Source organism: Hippocampus comes, unplaced genomic scaffold (genome assembly GCF_001891065.2).
Source record: "Hippocampus comes isolate QL1 unplaced genomic scaffold, H_comes_QL1_v1.1 scaffold237, whole genome shotgun sequence".
Lineage (NCBI taxonomy): Eukaryota > Metazoa > Chordata > Actinopteri > Syngnathiformes > Syngnathidae > Hippocampus > Hippocampus comes.
This window is the reverse complement of record NW_017806159.1, coordinates 1,772,080-1,792,760: the sequence shown is the minus strand read 5'-3', so window position 1 is coordinate 1,792,760 and position 20,681 is coordinate 1,772,080. Positions and strand designations below refer to the sequence as shown.

The 20,681-nt window shown below is 45.2% G+C and overlaps 1 protein-coding gene across 1 annotated transcript in view; it reads left to right on the top strand.

Moving 5' to 3' along the window:
- LOC109531244 (immunoglobulin superfamily member 3-like) overlaps positions 1-20,681 on the top strand; it is a 101,706-nt gene that overhangs the window by 67,823 nt on the left and 13,202 nt on the right. Inside the window, 3 exon segments of the mRNA XM_019895439.1 lie at positions 10-429; positions 15,535-15,948; positions 19,013-19,459. Of these exon segments, the coding sequence (XP_019750998.1) occupies positions 10-429; positions 15,535-15,948; positions 19,013-19,459 (1,281 nt within the window).

The following is a 20,681-nucleotide window of genomic DNA, read 5'->3' as shown; positions in this document are numbered from 1 at the left end:
CGCCACCAGAGTCCTCCTTCGTGGTCTCCGCCTCATCACGGACCCCATCTGTAACCTACGGAGACTCCTTTGACCTCCTGTGCTTGGTCAAGCCCCGCCACAACCCTCGCGTCCCCACCTCCGTCACTTGGCGCTTCATGCCGGCTGGTTCAGAGGCCTCCGGCGAGGGCGAGTTCAAGGAGTTGGTGACTTTCACCCGGGAGGGTACGTTGCAGTGGGGGGAACAGCTGCTCGGTCTGGGCACCCGCACCACCGTGGACCGCTCGCACTCCAACACCAACTTCCGACTGTCCGTGACGCGGGCGGGGCGTCGCGAGGCCGGCAAGTACCAGTGCACCGCCGTTCTGTGGAGGAAAAACTACGACAACAGCTGGAGCCGAGTGGCCAACCGTACCTCCAACCTCCTGGGAATCAGCGTCTTCCAACCAGGTAAAGCACTGCGTACATTCATGTGGCCCTCACTGGAGAGCACAACACACACACACACACACACACACACACATACAGAGAGTGAGCTGCAGAGCTGAGAGGATGTCCGCATTCTATAATTGCTCTTGGTCTCTAGTTTAGCAACAAATTGGTGTGTGCGTCAGGGTGGGGTCTCCTGTTGGAGCTCGGCGAATGGATCGCTAAAGATCCCACAGGAAGGAAGAACAAAGTGGGAAAAGAAGGCAGGAAGACGGGGAAGCGAGGAACCGAGACGGTCGGGTCAGAGTGGCAAAGTGTGATAAAGAGAGTGAGCCTTCTCTCCTTGAACTTGTGTTTTGCGCAGCAGAGGCATTAAACTGTCCACGCTACCTGCACTGGACCTCTGTGCCATACACACACACACACACACACACACACACACACACACACACGCGCGCTCGCACACAGACACGGACACACGTCCAATTAGTGGTTAAAGTCAAACAACAAATCGGCACACACACACACACACACACACACACACACGCGAGCGCAGACACGGACACACGTCCAATTAGTGGCTAAAGTCAAACAACAAATCGGCACACAGATACACACCGGCCCAATTTAGCACAGTCTTGTATGGCTCAACAGCATGATGCATAATTCATAATGCAGGTAAGGTAAAGGCCCGTGGTACCTGCAGAACCAATTTGGAATGAGAATGAACGAGTCACGTGGGTCAGCGTTATGTATTATGATCAGCAATCATCTGAAAGGCAAATTGATGGCGCGTGATGCAATGTTGTTCTCGCCAGAAATGTCAATGAAATTGCACTAAAAGGCAGGCTTTCTATTTTGTTGATGATTATCCGCAGTGTCCTGTCACAACAAAGGCCACAGACATGGCTCGCATAAATTACTACATTTTGCCACAATGTCAAAGCAATTGAGGCAATATTAATCCATCCATTTTTTATAGCAGTGGTCTCCAACCACTGGTGCCCGGGCCAATTTGGTTCTGGGTCGAACATTTATGTCCCAATCGGGAATGTACATTGTCACTCGGGTGGGAATATATCAGCACCTCACCAAATGAATCGAAATACCATTAATTAGTTCCAGACTCTGGGCGGACCGGTGGCCCAGTGGTTAGCGCGTCGACCTCACAGTGCAGAGGCGCAGGGTTCGACTCCGGCTCCGGCCACCCTGTGTGGAGTTTGCATGTTCTGCTTGGGCCTGCGTGGGTTTTCTCCGGGTACTCCGGTTTCCTCCCACATTCCAAAAACATGCATGGCAGGCTGATTGAACACTCTAAATTGTGAGTGTGAGACTGGATGGTCGTTCGTCTGTGTGTGCCCTGCGAATGGCTGGCAACCGGTTCAGGGTGTCCCCCAACTACTGCCCGGAGACGGCTGGGATAGACTCCAGCACCCCCTGAAACCCTTGTGAGGATAAAGCTGATCAAAAAATGGCTGGATTGGATAGTTCTAGAGCCCCCCCCCATCGTAGACTGAAGAGCCCCTATACATTCCATCTTGTCAGAAATTATGGTTATAAATTTAATACTGTGAGCATGCATGGATATGTGACGTTTGCTTTGTGTCCTTTAGCGTGCCCGCGGGTAACATTTGTGCTAACAAACACAGACTTGGGTAATCAATAAGTCTTTCACAGCGAGACAGAGGAATGTAGTCACATGAGCAGGCTTGACCGTCTCTCATTGCGCAGTATCGATCCCCATACACAAACAGGCGCACACAGAAAAAAAGGAGGCGCTTCCACACACATGCCGGAGCGCGACATTGCCAGCTCGTTTCGTGTCTGTGTTGTGACCTTAGCCGTCCACACAGAAGACAGCGCGTCGACCGGCCCTTCGCGAGTTATTTGGAAATCGCCTCATCATCCTGAAAGCTCATTTACTTTCCCCGGTGGGCACTTTGCTTTTGCTTTAACCCACACTGTCTACAGGGGAATGCATTCAAGGTCCACCTCTGACTTTTTTTTTTTTTCATCTTTGATCCTAAAGTGGTCAACCACCCTGATATTCCATCCGTAAAAACGATCATTCCATAAGCCGTCAAATGGAAGTCAGTCAGCAACTGTGACAAAGCAATCATTGTGTATTTGGTGGCGCAAATACAAGTCCTCGCCACGCCGTGTCCTTCACGTCCGGCGACCTTCATTCACACAGATGATTTGTTTCCACTTCCTCTTTATTTTCTTTGAGTGCTAGCCAATCAGGCCCCGGGTCTTCTGACCCTCACAAAGGCTGCGTGTGAAATGAGGTGTGAGCAAACACAGGGACTGTCCAGATACATAATTGAGCGGCTGGAAATCGCGCTCCCCCTGGTACCCGCTCAATATGCATGAGCCGCCTGGCCCGCGTGGTGAGCGCGTCGACATGTGCTCATATACATCCGCACTCTCGCATGAACGGCCCGGCTCACGCGTTTTCCTCGCCTTGTGCCTCTGAGAGCTTTTCCTGTGCTTGCTTTGCATATTCACAGCAAGCCCGCCTCACCCCTGATTCCCAGCGATGCTGGGGTGGAATTCTTTTTGCCAGCTTCCTCATGCTGCATTCTGGCAATCTCTTCACTTAAAAGGGGATGTTTTACCAAGGATTTTTTTTTTTAAACTTTTTGATGACTTGTATGCCAATAGTTCAGCTTGCGTTACCTACCGTTACCAAATGTGTGTACAGCAGGCGTCATACAACACAATGATAACCTTTTCACCAGTCTGGCATCAGACTGCAAATTATCTTGTTGTCATGTTTTGTCACAGTTTTATGTTAATTACTCGTAATATTTCAAAGAAGCAGCCTTGTATTTCTTTTGACTTTTTGTAGTTAGCATACATACATGGCATATATACAAGCCTGACTCGCAATTGCCCCAGAAGTATATGGGGTGGGGTGCACAGTTACTCATAAAGATGAGAAAAGGCTGTTGCCCTGTTTTACTAACATTTCTTTTTATTACCGTATTTTCCACACTAAAAGGCGCACCTAAAAGCCTTCCATTTTCTTCAAAGCTCACAGCGCGCCTTAAAATCCGATGCGCCTTGTGTATGGTCATTATGGTAATATTTCGACCCCAAAATGGCTCCTTACGTGCTGACAACGCAGAGTTCAAACTTAAGTTGATTGGTTACGCAGTTGAACACGGAAATAGAGCAGCGGCAAGAGAGTTCAATGTTAACGAGTCAATGTTATAACTTGCTGTTGGTTAAGTGAACTGTGTCGCAGCTTTATTAAATAAGCTTTACTGACATCTGATCGTTCTGTTGGCGTTTCCTTGAGCTCCATCTTGCGGATGCATTGTAGAGTGCGTCTTGTAATGCGGTGCGCCCAATGTATGAAAAAAATTACAAAATAGGCCATTCATTGAAGGTGCGCCTCATAATCCAGTGCGCCTTTTTGTGTGGAAAATACAGTACTGACCACTGTTTTCCCGAAAAAAAAAGAAAAAGAAAAAAAGTGCCTATGGAGAAAGTCATCTTAGATAAATAGAAAGCTGCAAAATAGGATTTTCATTTCCTGTAGGTATAAATACAGGAGTCCCAATACTTTTGTCTTCATCTACACGTGATTGCTCCAAATAATTATGTGCCAGTAGCCTTGGGTCTACTTCCTGTCCCAAAATTGCAAATCGCATGGGGGATGAGGGGGAAAAAAAAAAAAAAAGGAGTTCACCATTCAAACAGCATCTTGCACTCGTGTACTTCATTTCTATTTAGCTTGAATTATCCAGCACAGGCTGCAAGCAGTGGGTGGTCTATTGCTTAGCGCCATCAATCTAATGTGTGCACGCAACATGCAAACACGGCAGGGAGGGGGCCTGACCTCCCACGGCCCATGTTTAATTTTCTTCGAGGATCTTCCCTAATGTAATCCCCGAAAAAGACATTAGAACATGTGATCCACTTTCCGCGTACACTGGCTGCATTTATTACTTTTTTACCTGATTGGGTTTTCGCTATTGTGTCTCGCTGCAGCACAATAACGGCAAACACGTGTTCAGCATGGCAGCTCACCGGGGGAAGCCTTCATCTCCGCGACACAATCTAATATCGTCAGAACACAAACTGCGCACACACGAATCCGCGCACATTCGTGCAGCAAACACACACAAATAATTATGCAGAATTTTCCCTAATGGAAGTGGAGTTTAGTTTAATGATGGTTTGGGGAGTTCAATAAATTTTTCTCATCATTTTAGCCGGCGCGTGTCTAGCATGTGGAGTAGGACATTAAGAGGTTATTGGCCAGGCCAGAAGGATGATGGGGATGTCGCCTGGGGGAAGGATAGAGGGAGGGGGGCTGGGGGGGGCGGGAGCAGAAAGGGGCTGTCCCACTTTAGCCTGCACCACAGATGAACTTTTGACTACATTTTCTCGGTCGACCATGAGAAAAATTAACAATCATTTAATTGGTTCATTCTCATTTTCAGGACACTTTGGTAGCTGCCATATGCAGTGGATATATGAAGTCTACACGCCCCTGCTCAAAAATGCCAGGGTGTTGGAACATACGAAAATATGGCACAACAGTGAGACCTCCCTCGTTGTTGTGCCATATTTTCCCCTTTCCTCCTCCATAATGACCGTCTCCACTATGTTCCATGATTTATTGAATGCCTTGGAAATGTCTTGTGCAGCCTTCTCCCGAATGACAGCTTTGAACGATGCCATCCCTCTAATGCTGCAGAAGCTGACTGTCGACCATCGCTTGGGTTGTAAACTGTGACTTCCGAAATGTCAGGAAAAGCCGACCGGAATAGCTGAACTTTATTTGGGGTTAATCACAGGCACTTTTAATGGTAGTTGTGTGCTGATGAACATGAGTTGTGATGTGATTTGTTACGTCCGAACACAATGCCACATCTGCAGTTAGATATAAGACGGAGTGAACACTTCCACGAGAGTTAATTTTTTTTTTTTTTAACTTCCCCTCTCTCTTTTTAATTGAGTTGTACAGGTTATAGGTCACATTAATGGTGGATTTTTTTTTTTTTAATTGATGATATTAGTCTAACCTTTCGATTCACAAAAGCCTGACATTTGAACAGGTTGTGTGTCATACAAGTGGAATTTTTCGTCACGGATATGCCGTGCATGCTTTTTGAACTTGGGAGGAAGGGATTTGAAACCTCTGAGACTGACAAAACAGCTGTTTTCAGTCAAGTGGCACACTCGAAAAATAATTGGGTAAAAAAGTAACCCGACTGTGGGTCAAAAAATGGAACTGACCCTCCCAAAAACAACCCAACTTTTACTTGGGTCAAATGAGTAACTCACATTACCCAATATTTTGGGTTATACATTTAAGGGTAAACCTGGGTTCCGTGAATAACCCACACAGCACCCTAAATTCGGGGTCATTTAACCCAAAAACCTGGGTCAAGTATATAACCTACATAACAAGCTAATGATTTGGGTGATACGTTTAACCCCCAAATTAGGATCAAATGAATAACCCACAGAACAAATCACAAAAATCGGGTTGTTTTGTGTGTTAGTAGTTAGACACAACTTTTTGGGTGAAATGAATAACCCAAAGCATTTGACCGAAGTGCGTGTGTGTGATCAGTTTTTGACCTCTGATTGGTCTATTTTGAGAGTCTGTTGACTTCATGTTGACTCAATTTCTTCAGCAAATCAATTCTTCACAGACATGTCAAAACTGTCAACACTCAATTACTACATTAAAAATCTGTTAGTAGGCCCATCCCGACTCCTCACATCGTTCCGCTCGATTGGCTACCTTTCATTCTTCTCTTCATTATTTCTTATCTGGCTCCCGTGCTGTTATCTTGTCGCCGCGCGACAAGAGTTTTGAGGATTTATGTCGTCGACTCCCCGCAACTTTATCACGCCCTGCTCCCGCTCTCTAATAGTTCTCCCGGGTTATCCTCCCCTTTTTTTTTAATATGGGCTGGCACTAGCAGATGCCACATGTGCGCAATTCTTTTCATCGCGGTGAAACACTTGCCGCCGAGCTGTTATTGATAGCGACTGCAGCGATCGGAGGTTCTCTCTTATCGGGCCATGAATAGAAGCTGTCCGTCTTCATTACGGCCCGCCCTCTCCTCAGCCGCTCCATCTCTGTCTTCCTGCGTTTTTCTTCTCGCTGCGCTCATAAGTCTCTTTTAATGTCTTCCCGGTCCCCTTGCTCTCACTTAGCAGCATGTTTTTCCTTGGTGCGCCCCCCCCCCTTAGCTTCTTTCACACGCTTGTGATTTTTCAATATTTTATAATTCCCCGATTCCCTCCTCCCCCTCGTAATTCTCTCCATTATGTTTACATTTTTCTTCAAGCAGCTTCCTCACCGGTGTTTCATGAATAATAAGGAATACGGTGTTGTGCTTGCCGTTATGGCGGGGTTATTGCCACCGACACGGTGGTAAATCTCGTTCTTTGTTTTTCAGCCGCTATACTGTGCTTTGCCCGCGAGCTCACCTGAGGCGGCACTCTGCGCACAGGCTGCCCGCATGCCACTCTTTCCGTGTTTTCTCCCGCCTGTTTACGAGCACGCAATCCGCCGACGTGCAGGGTCATAACGGGTGGCGAGCGCCGAGTCTTCCGGGCGTGCACTGAAACAGAACATAATTTTATGAGAGCCTTTTAATTCGTCACACTCATTTCCAGACGCTCTAGGTCAAGCTCCATTGACGTCGTCACAAAAGCAAGCCTGAGTACTAGCTAAGACACGCACGCGACTGCGTTTTTCTGTCAAATCCCATTCGATCGAGGTTTTCTATTGTGTTGTCTTTCCATCTCTCTTAAGCATGTTTCTTTGTGTGCCTTGCTACTGCGGCTGTAATTGAAGGCGTAAGTCACTGCTAGCTACAGTGATGTACAACAGTAGCTAAGCAGCAGAGCAGGGCGGGTCGAGGCTCGGCCGGCTCGGGTGACTCTTAATGAGCGCAGGTTTTATGCTTATCGGAAGAACCCTTTCCTATGCAAAGACGCTGGCGGTTCCGTTTGATGAATCTTTTTGCTCTGTGCATCTCGAGGCCCATTCATCTCTTGTGCATCGGCTTCCCATCAGGCCAAATCACATTCCAACAGTCGCTCGGATAATTTCTGAGACCATGAACAAAAGTGGACATAGGATACGTTTGCTACAAATGATTTATTGCAAAAGGGAATTGTAGGGTTTGTTTGTTTGTTTTTTTAACCAACACAAGTGGGTTTTTTTTTCATTCCGAAGCAAAAGGATAGATGAGAGGGTCCAACTACAAACGGGGGTCCTCATACATGTTTGAAGATAAAAATGACCATGTATTGTGGTGAGAGCGTGAAAACTATTTTTCATGATTTGAGTTTTACGGAGGTGTATTGCTATAAATGATGCAGGCGTAGCTATTTTGGAGTGCCTCATTGTTAGCCGTGTGTGCATGCAGGTCATGCAGAGAAGGGAGTGGGAAAAAAAAAAAAGCACTGTAGGTGCCGCATGAAAGAGCCCTGCAATGACCCGATGGGATATATTCAGCTACTGGAGGTTTTAAATGGATATATTTTTAGCAGCATCCATTTTTCCAGATTGATTGACAGTTTAGTGGGGTGTGGTTTCAGCACATTCAGCAGACATGGCCGAGTCGTTCCAGAGCGGAGAGAAAAGGCTTGATTTTAAAAAAAAAAAAAAAAACATTTTGAAGCCTCATTTAATCACTCAAATTTGGCAGCACTTCTGTGCTGTGTCAGTTTTACGAGACACATTTATTGACACAACACAGGAACTTAAATGACAGCCATCTTGCGCGATAGAAATAAAGAGTGACTTGAAATAAACCGCTGATGACAGTTAGGAGAAGGTAGGAGCTTTGTTTTGGTGTACATGTAGAGATCCCCATAATTAGTCTGTCTTTGAGATGTTGGGGGCTGAGAAGTTATATCCCTCTGACACAATGGGATCATCGATGTATTGTTGTCATTAGCATAGAAATTAGTCACCTAATTCATCAGGGAGTTTGAGCGAGACTGTTCGACATCCCTCATTTTTCCTTCCCAGTGGCCTGGCGTGGCAAGTTTAGTGCATTTTGGAATGACGGGGCTTTGGCGAGGGGGCAGCCAGCCAAAGTAAGATGTTGCGCAGGGGATCAAGTCATGTCTAAAGGCTTCAATCCTGATATGCTCAGTGGGGGTCCCGGCCACGGATTAACCCCAGCCCGTGCTGATGCTAAATGGTAAAGGTTGAGCAGGATGCCTTTAAGACTCCGTAAGTCTTCTGGAGTGGAGCTGTAGAGGCCGTCTGCCACGTTCCAAAATCAACACCCCGCCCCCAATCAGGGGCATGTTATCGCCTTCTCACTTTTACAGCTCTCTCATCTTCTCCATCTTCCGAATGCGAAAACCACTTCACCGTGTGCTTGAAGGTGAGGAAGGGAAAATCGGCATGGCGGAGCTGAACCCTGTTAAGTCAACAGAATCGCCAAACTCAAAGGCACTGACGCCCGTAAAATTGACCAAAATTTATCAGAAAAATATGGCTTGAATACGCATTGGGATATCCAAATGAAAAAAAAAACCAAGGAATACAATTCCATCAGGCTTCTGCTACCTGCATTTCAGTTCAAATTCCCCATTTTATTTATTTTTTTTTTTGGGCACTGTTGGAATTAATGGGGACAGACTTCATCCAAGCACAACACACACACACACACACACACACCAGCTACACTTGCGATACGATCAAATCAGCCAGCGGCGGCTTCGCACAAGCACAATGGATGTTAAAAATGTTATAACTGTTTATCGGTAGGCCCTACCATCCCTTGACACCGTGCTATTCCCCCCCCCACCCCACCCCCCGCCCCCAAGCATCTCCAGGTACAAGTACTGCACATTCCTATATACTGAATGCCATTCGTCTTTGCAAAGGTTCATGTATTCATTTTGTTGAACAGGAGCACAAGCAAAATATGAAAAAGTGACTGAGCAGTAGTTTCCTTCAGCACAACCCCGACTATAACTGCGCGAGAAACTCATAACAGATTTAAAGTTGGCCGTGAACTTTTACTTGGACAAGCTGCCATACATTTCATAGGCTGCTGCGGTTTCCAGGGCAACCTGGGTGAACATCATGGCATGGCAAAGATAACTTAAATAGGACCGCAGGGATTGGATCTTCCACTGAGAAAGCACGGCAACGATTAAGCAAAATTTAATTAAAAGTATGATTGTTGCTCTGCGAATTGTATTAAAATGTGTAATCGGGCCAAAACGGAGATCTAATGATATGGTCCGTATCCCATTTGTGCCTCCTGCGGTACAACAGCTCCACTACCTCAGCGTTTTTGCTGGGCTCGTATACTGTCATTACACTGTACACATGCAGGCACACGGAAATCCACACTTTGCAGCGTCTAATTGGCTCATTCAACCCTCATTTCAATCCTGTCCCATGTGTGCCCAATTTGTCTCCTTTAATGGCAGCTAAAATCTTAACTCTTTTCCCCCCCTGCACACCCCACATGTATTTTTTTTTTGTGTTTTTGGCACAAAGGCTTCAGCTCGATTTTGATAAGGAAGCAAGATAGCAAATTGAACCACCAAACCCCAAAAGCAGCACAACACAACACTTGTTTTTGAGACTGCACAACAACAGCAGCAGCAGTCAGTGGGGAGTGGATGAGGATAACTATCGCTCATGAAAAATTTGCGGCGAACCTCAAAGCAGCGGCAAAATTGGAAGGGGCAAGTGTTCGTTAAGTCGAGGATGCAGCCTGACTCTTCAAAAGAGGACGCACCAGAACTCCTTTCCAATCCCTGTCTCCGCTCCATGTGGAGTCTTTTAAATACGTGATAGGCTTATCTCCTATTTTCCCCCTTCGTCAAAAACACTTTTGACCAGCCATCACCTTCCCTCTCCCGGCTGTTACTCTGATTTATGTGTCTCCTGATCAAGTTCTGTCTAATCACCTGACAGCACCGTCATGAATATTCCAGAAGTCTCACCTCTGCTCATGAATATGGATGACACTTTAAGTACTCTTACAGAGGTGCTGCTAGGTCTCCCGTGAACGTTTGGGCTCTTATTTAGATATACTTGCCTAATATGTACTTAATGACCGCTGAGCTGCCCAACGTTCCAGTGGGCCACGCGAGCAAAAGAAGAGAAGGCGATGTGGGTGAACGTTATGTTTTTTGCACCGCGCCGGATGAGAGGAAAACAGTCGTTAGCAATCACTTCTGTGACAGACAGATACGTTCCTCAAATAAATCTGACACATAGTAGGGGTGTGAACAACATGAGGAATCACAACAAAAAAAAAAAACAGCAAGAGAAAGCTAATATTAGCTTGTGTATGTTTATGTGTATTTTTGTAATTCGGGACCTCGACTGTTACAGTGACATGGGTATGACAAATGGTAACATGCAGTGGGTTACGTCACTGGTATGTTATGTACCTGGCACGCTTGGAACCCCAACTGACCACATACCGGAAGTAGTACCTGACTTATCTGGGAATATAGTGGTGGCATTTACCTACCATGCAGCAAGAAATTGGCTTTTTAATGCCACCCCTTTGCTTAATTCACCTCATGCTTGAGTAGGTTCTGAAGGTGATAGGTGTGAATGTAAATGGCTGGCGTCCAGTCCAGGGTGTACCTTTCCTCTCGCCCATGTTGAGCCGGGATAGGCTCTAACTAACCTGCAACTAGGAATGAATCATTTTGAAAAATTATCTCATTTGTGCATCGCCCCCCCCCCACACCCCCACTCCCCATATTGTGATTGAGATTTATTATGCAATTATTTTTCCAAGGTCCTCTTTCCATGTGGTGTTTTTTTTTAGATGGATGGATGGATGCATGGATGGACATGAAGCAGTTTTTTTTTGTTTGCTTGTTTGTTTGTTTTATTTCCCAAATTGTTCGTAACTGCATTGCCATGTTGATTTGAATTTGACTAGTTCAGGCCTACCTGTGACCATAATGCAAACGAGCCATATACAGTAGAAAATACTTGGATGTTGCCTCGCACTGTTGCTGTGCCATAGCTCACGCACACACGCGCGCACGCGCGCACACACACACACACACACACACACACACGCGCACACACACATTCTTATATATTCCATCATTTGCACTTAGCTGCAATGGTCTGTTTTCTGGCTGCTCCCTTCGGAGTAAATTTCATCGTCTTGCGATACCCTAGAGTCCAAACTGGAGATCGTCATCCTCCTCCGTTGTTGTTGTTGTTTTCGTTTCTTGTTTAGATGGTGTTTTATTTTGAATTGGAAAAGCCACACGCTTAAACTGAGGTGAGTACAGTGTAGTGCAAAAGTGGCAAACGTTTTGTATAAAAGTGTTTTTTTTTTTTTTTTTGTGGTTTTTTTTTTTTGGGTTTGGGGGTTTTTTGTGTGTGTAATCCCGTTAACCAAACGACAAACCCGCCTTGATGAGAACACAAGCCCCTTGGCATTGGTAATAAAACAGGTGAGCGCAAGAACTGGCGCTTGAAGTTTGAATGCCGACTTAGAGCAGAACAGAGGAAATGTTGACAATCCCATTTTGATGACATCCCCTGGAGGCTCATTAAGACAAAGCCGCCGATGCGAACTCCACTCTCTGCTGAGGGAAGGCATGTAGACGTCGAGCCTGCCTTGTTACTTTGTGATTGAACTGGCTCCCTACTCTCTATCCCCGCCCCTCCCCTACCCGCTACCTAGCGGTCCTAATCAATGGCACATTCACTACTTACTGAACTTGGATCATATGGATTGCTTTAGTGTTTTCTCTCGTGTAACGTTTCGAGCGGAGCAAAAGGAAGGCAAAAGGGTGCCGCTCTCTGTGGGAATGGACACGTGTGAGGACGTGACGAGCGGCTGCTCTGTGAAGTCGCTGCTCACTTCACGTCGCATTTCACTGCCAGACTATTCTGGGGGGAGACGTGAAGGTTGTTTTGCAATAGAAGAGGGCCGCATTTTTGCTTCATTGCGCCTCTCACTCTCCCGGCTTGTTTGTGGCTCCTCTGTCCCGCCACCGCGTGAGCGAATGCTTAATTATAACAACTTGTAATAGCCGGCCATGCTTTCTTAATACGGCTTGAATAATTTGCATATTTTATCTTTGAAAAGGCGTTTCTGTAAACACTAATGTACAGCTCTCATGTTTTCCCTTTTTCTCCTGGCCACGGCTTCAAACTTGAAATGGGGGGGGAAAAAAATCTTCCTCCTTTGCCAACCCAATCTTGCATGGCTCTCCTTCTGAAAGTCCGGAGGTAATTCTCTTTGCAAAAGAAATGATTGCCAGGATTCTTCAGCGTTCTTACGGTCATTTCTGTGGAGATGAGGCTTCCGATCTGAGATGCATGTTGATGTCATGACAATGATGACAAATGCAAGAGCTCTTCCTTGTCCTTAATTAGGACTTATTGTCATGTGTTCTGTTCATACACTGTCATGGACGGTTGTATTCGTCAAGTGGAAGCCAAATGACAAATATATTTGTCGAGTTTTCAACGAGTAAGCATTGTCTGTGAAATTCAGATTAGATTAATTTACATCAAATTGCATTTGAGATCAGCACAGATAGTGATGGGAAAAATGAAGCTTCAAATTTGCTTCATGAACCTTTTTTTTTTTTTTTAATCCTCTAGATCAGTGGTCCCCAACCTTTTTTGTGTCATGGACCAGTTTAGACAAGTACATGCTGTTTGCCAACCGGCAAGCATTTTTTTTTTCCATTGCTTTTAAATTGCCAGTATTAAAGCACTGGTACTGACAACAAAGATAATTATAGTGTAATTAAACCTTTCATCAACAGATATTTTTTCATTCATTTGAAACAGTGTGATTCTACTGTATAACAAATGCCGAATAAAATAACACATTGGACCAATCGGGAATAATAAATCCGCCTTATAATGTAAACAATAATTTTTAAGTTATGATCCTACACACGGCTTTAGCATCATTGCTACTTGCTATTGTGACGGATCAAAAGATGAAACGATTGCTGCTTTCATCCGATGGCTGCTGCCAAGTTATTAGGGACAAAACTACTAATGTTATATTATATGATCCATCCATTTTCTGATCCGCTTATCCTTATATCATATGAAATCAACCAATAAATCAGAGTGACACAAAGCACGCTTCCATATACGGGACTTCACATATCTTCTTGGGGGGGGTTTATTTTCTTCTCTTCTCCAGTTCTTGTTTGAGCCTCTTGGAATAAGTGTCACAAGCGGTGACATAAAGCAAAAACACAAGCAGAATCTCTCCTTAAATGCTCGGTCTCATGTGGGTATGCAGACGTCTGGCGTGCCTTCATGCACAATGAGCGTTTTTTTACAGAGTTGAACGCCTATTTTTCCTCTCAACCTTAGATCCAATTTCATATGAAACCCAACGATTTCAAAAAATGTTTTTATCCAAAAGTTTATCCTTTATAAAGATGATAATCTTCAATTGGGAGACTGTCAGAGAGATGTTGATCTCACCTTTTCTTATTGTGGTGATCATTTGTATTTCGGGACCGCACGGCATCATTCTGAGCTGTGAAAAGCAAAAGCAAGTAGCACAATATTAAAGCTGGTCTTAAGCGCTGCGATGGTTGGAATTCGACTTGTTCAACTCATTAGTCTCAGCTGTGATGATTGACTCAACGGATCAACGACAACGACACAGACTGCAGGGTGTTATTATCTTTGCATAATAATGCCAGATGTATGTATACATAATTAAAAAAGTGGCTATTTAAACAATACAGGAAGACAGAAGGCTAAAACGGTTTGACCACAAAGGTCTAAAATGTATTGTGTAATCTGTAAATTGAAAGTGTACTTGATGTCAGTGTATCCAATTTTTCAGGCCTCTTGTGTCAAACCTTTTAAGCTCTTCTCTGTTTCAAAGTGTGGTTTGAGTAGTCATCTCAAATCATCAATTATGACCATCTCCATTCAGGTGCCCTGTGCTCAGTTATCTGTGGCAGGTTGGTGGCTGTTGCCAGCAGGGGATGTTTTCTGCCCCCTAGTGGGGAAAAACTGCAGCAGCAGCTGCGAACACACAAACACCCACACTCACACGCACCACTGATCAATAAGTCAACTCAGAGGCTTGATCATATTGGCCAATCATTTTGAGCGTGCTTCAACAAGTATTTAACTTTAATATCCTATTGACGATGGCCACACGTAGCACAATAGTGTTGCTTTGTATTCATTTCACACACAAGGTAGACACAATATTAAGTACATCCGCACATTCTAATCAGATCCAACGCGGGGAGTCGAAGCTCGCCTTTGATTAACAGACGCTTCCAGATTTGAAAAATATGCATCGTACGGTACCTGCAGCTCATTGTTTCCCCGCTGCTGATGTGACTGTGACCAATGATGTCACAACAGTGACATCGTCTCCCTCCCTCCCTTGTGACTGTCTGACATTTTGACAGACAGCCTGGCCTCCCTCCTTGTCTAATTGTGCCCGCTTGCCTTCCTGTTACAAAACCTTGACTCCCTTTGCACTTGTGTGCCTTTTGTCACACATGTTCTTTCCGCCCTTGATTTCAGCAGCCTTGGCCACTTTGAGGTGTCTTGCGTGTTCTCCTCCTCGTATTGTCGGCATGTCATCTGTCCACCAAACAGAAAATCTGGCAACGGTCTGTTATGAATGTAGAACAGCAAAGGAGGTTATGCTTTTCGGTGTTGTTTTTTAGTGGCCAAGATAAAAGAATAAAAGGACTTTTCAGACTTTGTGGAGGCGTAAGAAACTGTTAAATGTTGGTGCTGATCAAGGATTTTTGTTGCAAGATGGGATCGTGACATTTCTCAATTGGTCTGTGTGCAGTGCATGAGTCTTAAAGAAGATGAAGTGTGTCAGAAAGGTTCCAGGACTGGTGTCACAAAAGATCTACTGTATCTCAAACCCAAACCACGGGTTTTCCCCCACAGTGTAGGCCAATCGATGAACCAGCACATCAACAACAAAAAAAAAAAAAAATTCTGCGATGCTTGAACTTTTCTGCCACATCGTATGCTAATCCAAGGCTCAAAATAAGCGGTTTCACATCACAGTCTGCGAGTCAAAATTCACATTTTGAGCCTCCAACAAACACATTGGAACACAAAATAAATTCCATCTTTTGTGTTTTTTTTTTCCACAGAGAGTAAGCTTCAAGTGCTAAAAAAGAACCAGTCTCTGGTCAACCTGGAGGACAGTCGAGTCCGGATCAATTGCTCCATCACCTCGCAGACCAGCCCGGACTCCCACCACGCCGTGCTGTGGTACGTGAGACGCGCCGCCGCGGGCACGGAGGCCGACGAGCTCCTACTCCGGATTGAGCGATCGGGGGCCCTGGAGTACGGCACGTACGCCGACGAGGAGAGGCTGCGGCGGCGCGTGCAGGCCGAGAGGCTCTCCCCACGCCACTACGCGCTGACGCTGAACAGGGCGGAGAGCGGCGACTCGGGGACGTACTACTGCCTGGTGGAGGAGTGGCTCAGTGATCCAGATGGAGCGTGGTATCGTCTCTCGCGGGACACGTCTGGGTTCACGGAGGTTCGGGTTAGACAGCCAGGTCAGTGTCTTTAACAAGGTGTTTGCTTCTCTTACTCCCGATGCAAGGAGGAACCAGCTGTCATGTTGACCTCGCATGCCGGTCCTTTTTTTTTGTCTTTATTGTTCGATTTTTTTTTTTTTCTTCTTCTTTCTATGGAAGATATGTCTCAATTTAAGTCATGCAGCCTCCACAGGTATTTATTTTTGGCACAGAACACAAATTGAATGTATTATACTGATTTAGTGCATTTCTACCAATGCTCAAGATGCCAGCATGGGCCAAAAGTTCTCTTTTTTTCCATTGTAATACCTTTTTCCTTTCATGGATTCAATATCATGAAAAAGACGGTTAACAGCTTCCATTTTGCGGGGGGTTGGTAAACACATTCACACATTTGGCGTATCATAAATTATTTGAGGCGGGCCTAGTGGAGTGTGGTCGTCTGTAACCACAAATTTGGAGTTTCTGCATTTTTCAGACCATAAGGCACACATAAAATCCGTAAATTTCTCAAAAGTGCGCCTTATAACCCGGTGCGCCTTATGTATGGACGTTTCAGTTCTCCGTCTTTAATTCAAATTACTTTCACGTTCACGTTTGCATTCTCATTCTTATCTGCATCTAATTGCAAGCGAGCAGTCTTTTTGTCATACTCGAACGAGAACTATTTCCTGTTTCCGTGTGTCAAAATCATGGGAAATGCAGTCCCACTAGCCTGAATGCTGCAGTTAGACTGTGGCACGGTTCTAATATTACAATGCGGGTCCAATATCTTTGCGGTCTGTGTGACCGAGAGGTAAATGACAGAGCCGGCACCGGATAGCTGCCGTCCCAACCTGTGTGACCGAGAGGTAAATGACAGAGCCGGCACCAATGCAGCGTCCCAAATATTTTGAATGATGCGTTGCTTCATTGTGTAAAATACGATAAGACAAAGTACTGTCGGGTGCGCTGAATAAAAGCACACTGTGACAATAGCGATCTCTCCAAACTCTTGCCGCCCACCTGCTTTTCAGTCCAATTTGGACCTCCTTGCCATGCACGGTGTAAACACCCTCATCTCATTTCGTGGTCTTGCCTGGGCGCCAATAGCCGCCAGCCACTAGCACTGATAACTAGCAGCTCAATATCCCGACAGCAGTCAAATCCGCGGAAGAGATCAGCTGGCATCGAATGGTTTTGAAGCCACGACAGCTGTCAAGGCACCACACGGAAGCTTTCTCATCAGGTCACTTCTTCCCAAGAAGCATCCAAAAGCACTCAAAGGCATCATGTATTCATGCGTTGTCAACGCCAATGTAAGATGACGTCCCTCAGGACAATCCACAAGGGTGATGTAAAAAAAAAAACTTCTTTTTTTTTCTCATTACCAGCAGAAACCTCCAAATAACCTCTGTTGCTTCCAAAAAATATATACAAATAACCCAGTTTCTTGCAGGAAGATATTCCAAAGATTTTTAGTTGGCCTCGAAGAACTTTTATTTCTAGGTGTCCTGTTTATAACATGCACTGCCGTCATCAATACAGCATTAGTTCAAAAAAGTAAAGACAGCGAGGGTGGGGGGTGGGGGGGGGAGAATAACAAAACAACAACAACAAAAAAGAGTGAATTATGTGAAGTCAACACCGCTGCAACTAATTGGGCTCTAGCAGCTACATATATTTAACCCGATGGGAATACGTTACAGTATATGCAACTTTATATTTGCTGAATATATCTTTGCTTTCATTATGGGGATGTAAATTTCTCGGTCAATCAATATGGGGTTCCTCGCACATTCATTTATTAGTAAACATTTAATCGTAAATGCCCAGCGTGTACACGCATGTGGACGGTCATGTATCCATAATGCCAAACCATCGATATTTCATGATAAATGAACATCAATACATGAAGTACATAGATCATAAACATCAATGGTAATGACACGTCAAAGCAGCTTTGATCTTGTGCTATTCTCGTTCTTATTTTTCTTGGTTGGTTTATCACGAACTAATGAGTAGATTTAATATATGCCATATATAAATATATGGCATATACTTTATTCATCATCGGAAGGAGAAATTCAGCACCCCCCACAGGAAATAATGGACGTGATGAATTTGCACATGCTAAGCTACAGCAACTTTGCAATAACGTCCTTGTTCCTGTTTTATGGTGTTGTCAATACGAACATCCTTGTGTGGTTTTTTGCGTGATATTTTTGTGACTTCTTCTTTTTTCTTTTTTTTTTTTCCCCCCAAAATATTTAGTCGGTTTCCAAATTCTGCGACTCGACAGCTGTTGGTTGCATTTGCTCTCTTTTTTTGACATGATCCATAAAACGAATGAAAAATTACAATGTAATTGCTTAAAAAAACAGAGAGAGAGAAAAGAAAGGGAAAAAAAATGCAACAACTGTGAACTAATTACTGCAGTCAGGAATTTTGGCAGTAAAGCGTTAAAACTGTTTTCAAACCTTTTAGTTGTGCTGATTGATTGATTGATTGATTGATTTAGCGGCGTGTGTGGGGCTAAAACAAGGCCCAGTGCCGCACTTCCAATTTTTCCCAACCAGGGTAACGTGGGCACATTGCTGGGGGAACGTGGAAACTTTGAATGATTTATTTCCCAGCGCAGCCGTGCCAAAATCACAACAGCTGCGTGTCCACTCAAGTCTGTCATTCATGAAGACAAAAGGGAAACTGCTGTCGTGGGCCGGAATATTATTCTTGTTCAGTGTTTTGTTCCTGATATTTAAAGTTTAGCCCCAGTGTGTTAGCTTGTAGTGTCCTGGTGGCTAGCGGCTCTTGTCACAGCGTGGACAGCACACCTGAGAATTTTTAGCGGACATGTTTTTGCAGTTCAGTCATGTCAGGCGTATCGGCACAATAAAGATGCTCGATAAAGTCGTATCATTGTATGTACTTGGCAATTTGGTTGTCATCATTCATATTTGTTGTTGTTGTGAACACTGTTCTCTTTGGTGCGTCTGATTTAACGAATCCAGGCAAACTGAGACTCGCCAATGTTCCAAATGCAGCAAGCGAGCGATATTCAAAAAGGCAGAAAGCTGACGACTGATCATGTGTTTCACTACAGAGGCCCGACTGTTGGTCGAGGAAACTGAGTCAAACGTGACTGTCCCGGAGTCCGGCCCAATCCGCCTTGGCTGCAGCATTCCCTCGCAGTCGTCCCGAGACTCGCGCTTCTCCGTGTCCTGGTACGTGGAGCGCGCCGAGGAGGAGGACGACGAGCTGCTGCCGACGGAAGAAGAGCGCGAGCGGGAGTGCGTGTTCTCCATCGGGCACGACGCCATCTTCGGGAACGGCAACTGCAGCCCCAGAGAGGAGGCGGGGCCTAACTCCCGCCTGCAGTTCGAAAGGAGCGCCTCGGACCAGTACAGCCTGACTATTCAGGGAGCCCGGCCGACCGACAGGGGGCGCTACTACTGCCATGTCGAGGAGTGGCTGCTCAACCCTCGCAATGCTTGGTACCGCTTGGCCACCAACAACTCCGGCTTCATGACTGTCAATGTACTGCAACAAGGTGAGCTCTTACTGTCTTTGCCTGTGCGTATTTGATTGGTCGCCTCCCAACTCATAACTTGTGGGTTTGATCCCCGGCCCTTGTGACCCTTGTCCTTGAGCGAGGGTACTGGTCCTGTAGTTGCTGATGCTTATTCACACTCGACATGTATAGCTTGACTTCTGAGTCTGGATGTACACTCCATGGTTCTTGTCAGAGTCATCAATTACACATTCATAATAAAGACCCAATGAGGAGAGGAGACACTGGATTCTGGTACCAAATCTCTCAAAGGGACACATTCATAATAAAGACCCAATGAGGAGAGGAGACACTGGATTCTGGTACCAAATCTCTCGAAGGGGGGGCTACGAGGAGAAGCGTTTTGTTTCAGTTCTCTGCACGTCACGCAAGGATCTCCCCGCTCGCCCTCTCATTTATTTCTCATTGGGAATCTAATACAGAGGCGTATCCAACCTAAGGAGTGAGGGCTGTTGAAGACACACACTGAACTTGTTTGACTATGTGAGTGGAAATTACGTACATGTGTGCAATCATTACAAAAACACCAAGTAAGCTGCAGCTGGTGTTGACAGTTCCATCCACGTCCGACCTTGCTCTTGTTTTGTCTTCTTACCTTATCTCTTTCCAACCACATTCTCAGAAAGGTGGTTGTGTCCCCTAACTGTCACACAGTGCACTAAGCATTCTTTATTATAAGTACAAGCATTCTTCATTGCAAGCATAATCAATCCATCATTATTAATACGCACATGTATGAGAACTAAACCTAAAATACAAAATGATTCCTTCAGTTCTCCTGACAAAATCCGGCTTTTTCACAGTGTAAATAGGGAGACATAGAATTGGATATGTTTTGATGTGCTTCTGAGGCCCAAAAGTTGGCCTAATTATTGGAGCAATGATTATTGCATTAAATATGGTACTTATATGGTGTCTGTAAAGGGCAAAGCATGGGCTGGGAGCGCACATAAAACCTGCTCCGTTCTGTAATTTGGCCCACCAAAAAATTATAGTGGATGTAAAATGTCTACTTCAACACCCCTGTTCAAATGCCATGTATTTGTGATGTAAAAAATGAGACCGATATATCTTTACGCCATTAATGTGACATCCACAACTCAGTTTTCCGAAAGTAAAATGTCATTTGTTCAACGTGGCCGTCTCACCCACTGCCACCTCCCCCTCCCCCCCCCCCGCCGGGTAATAACCGTGCTTCCCC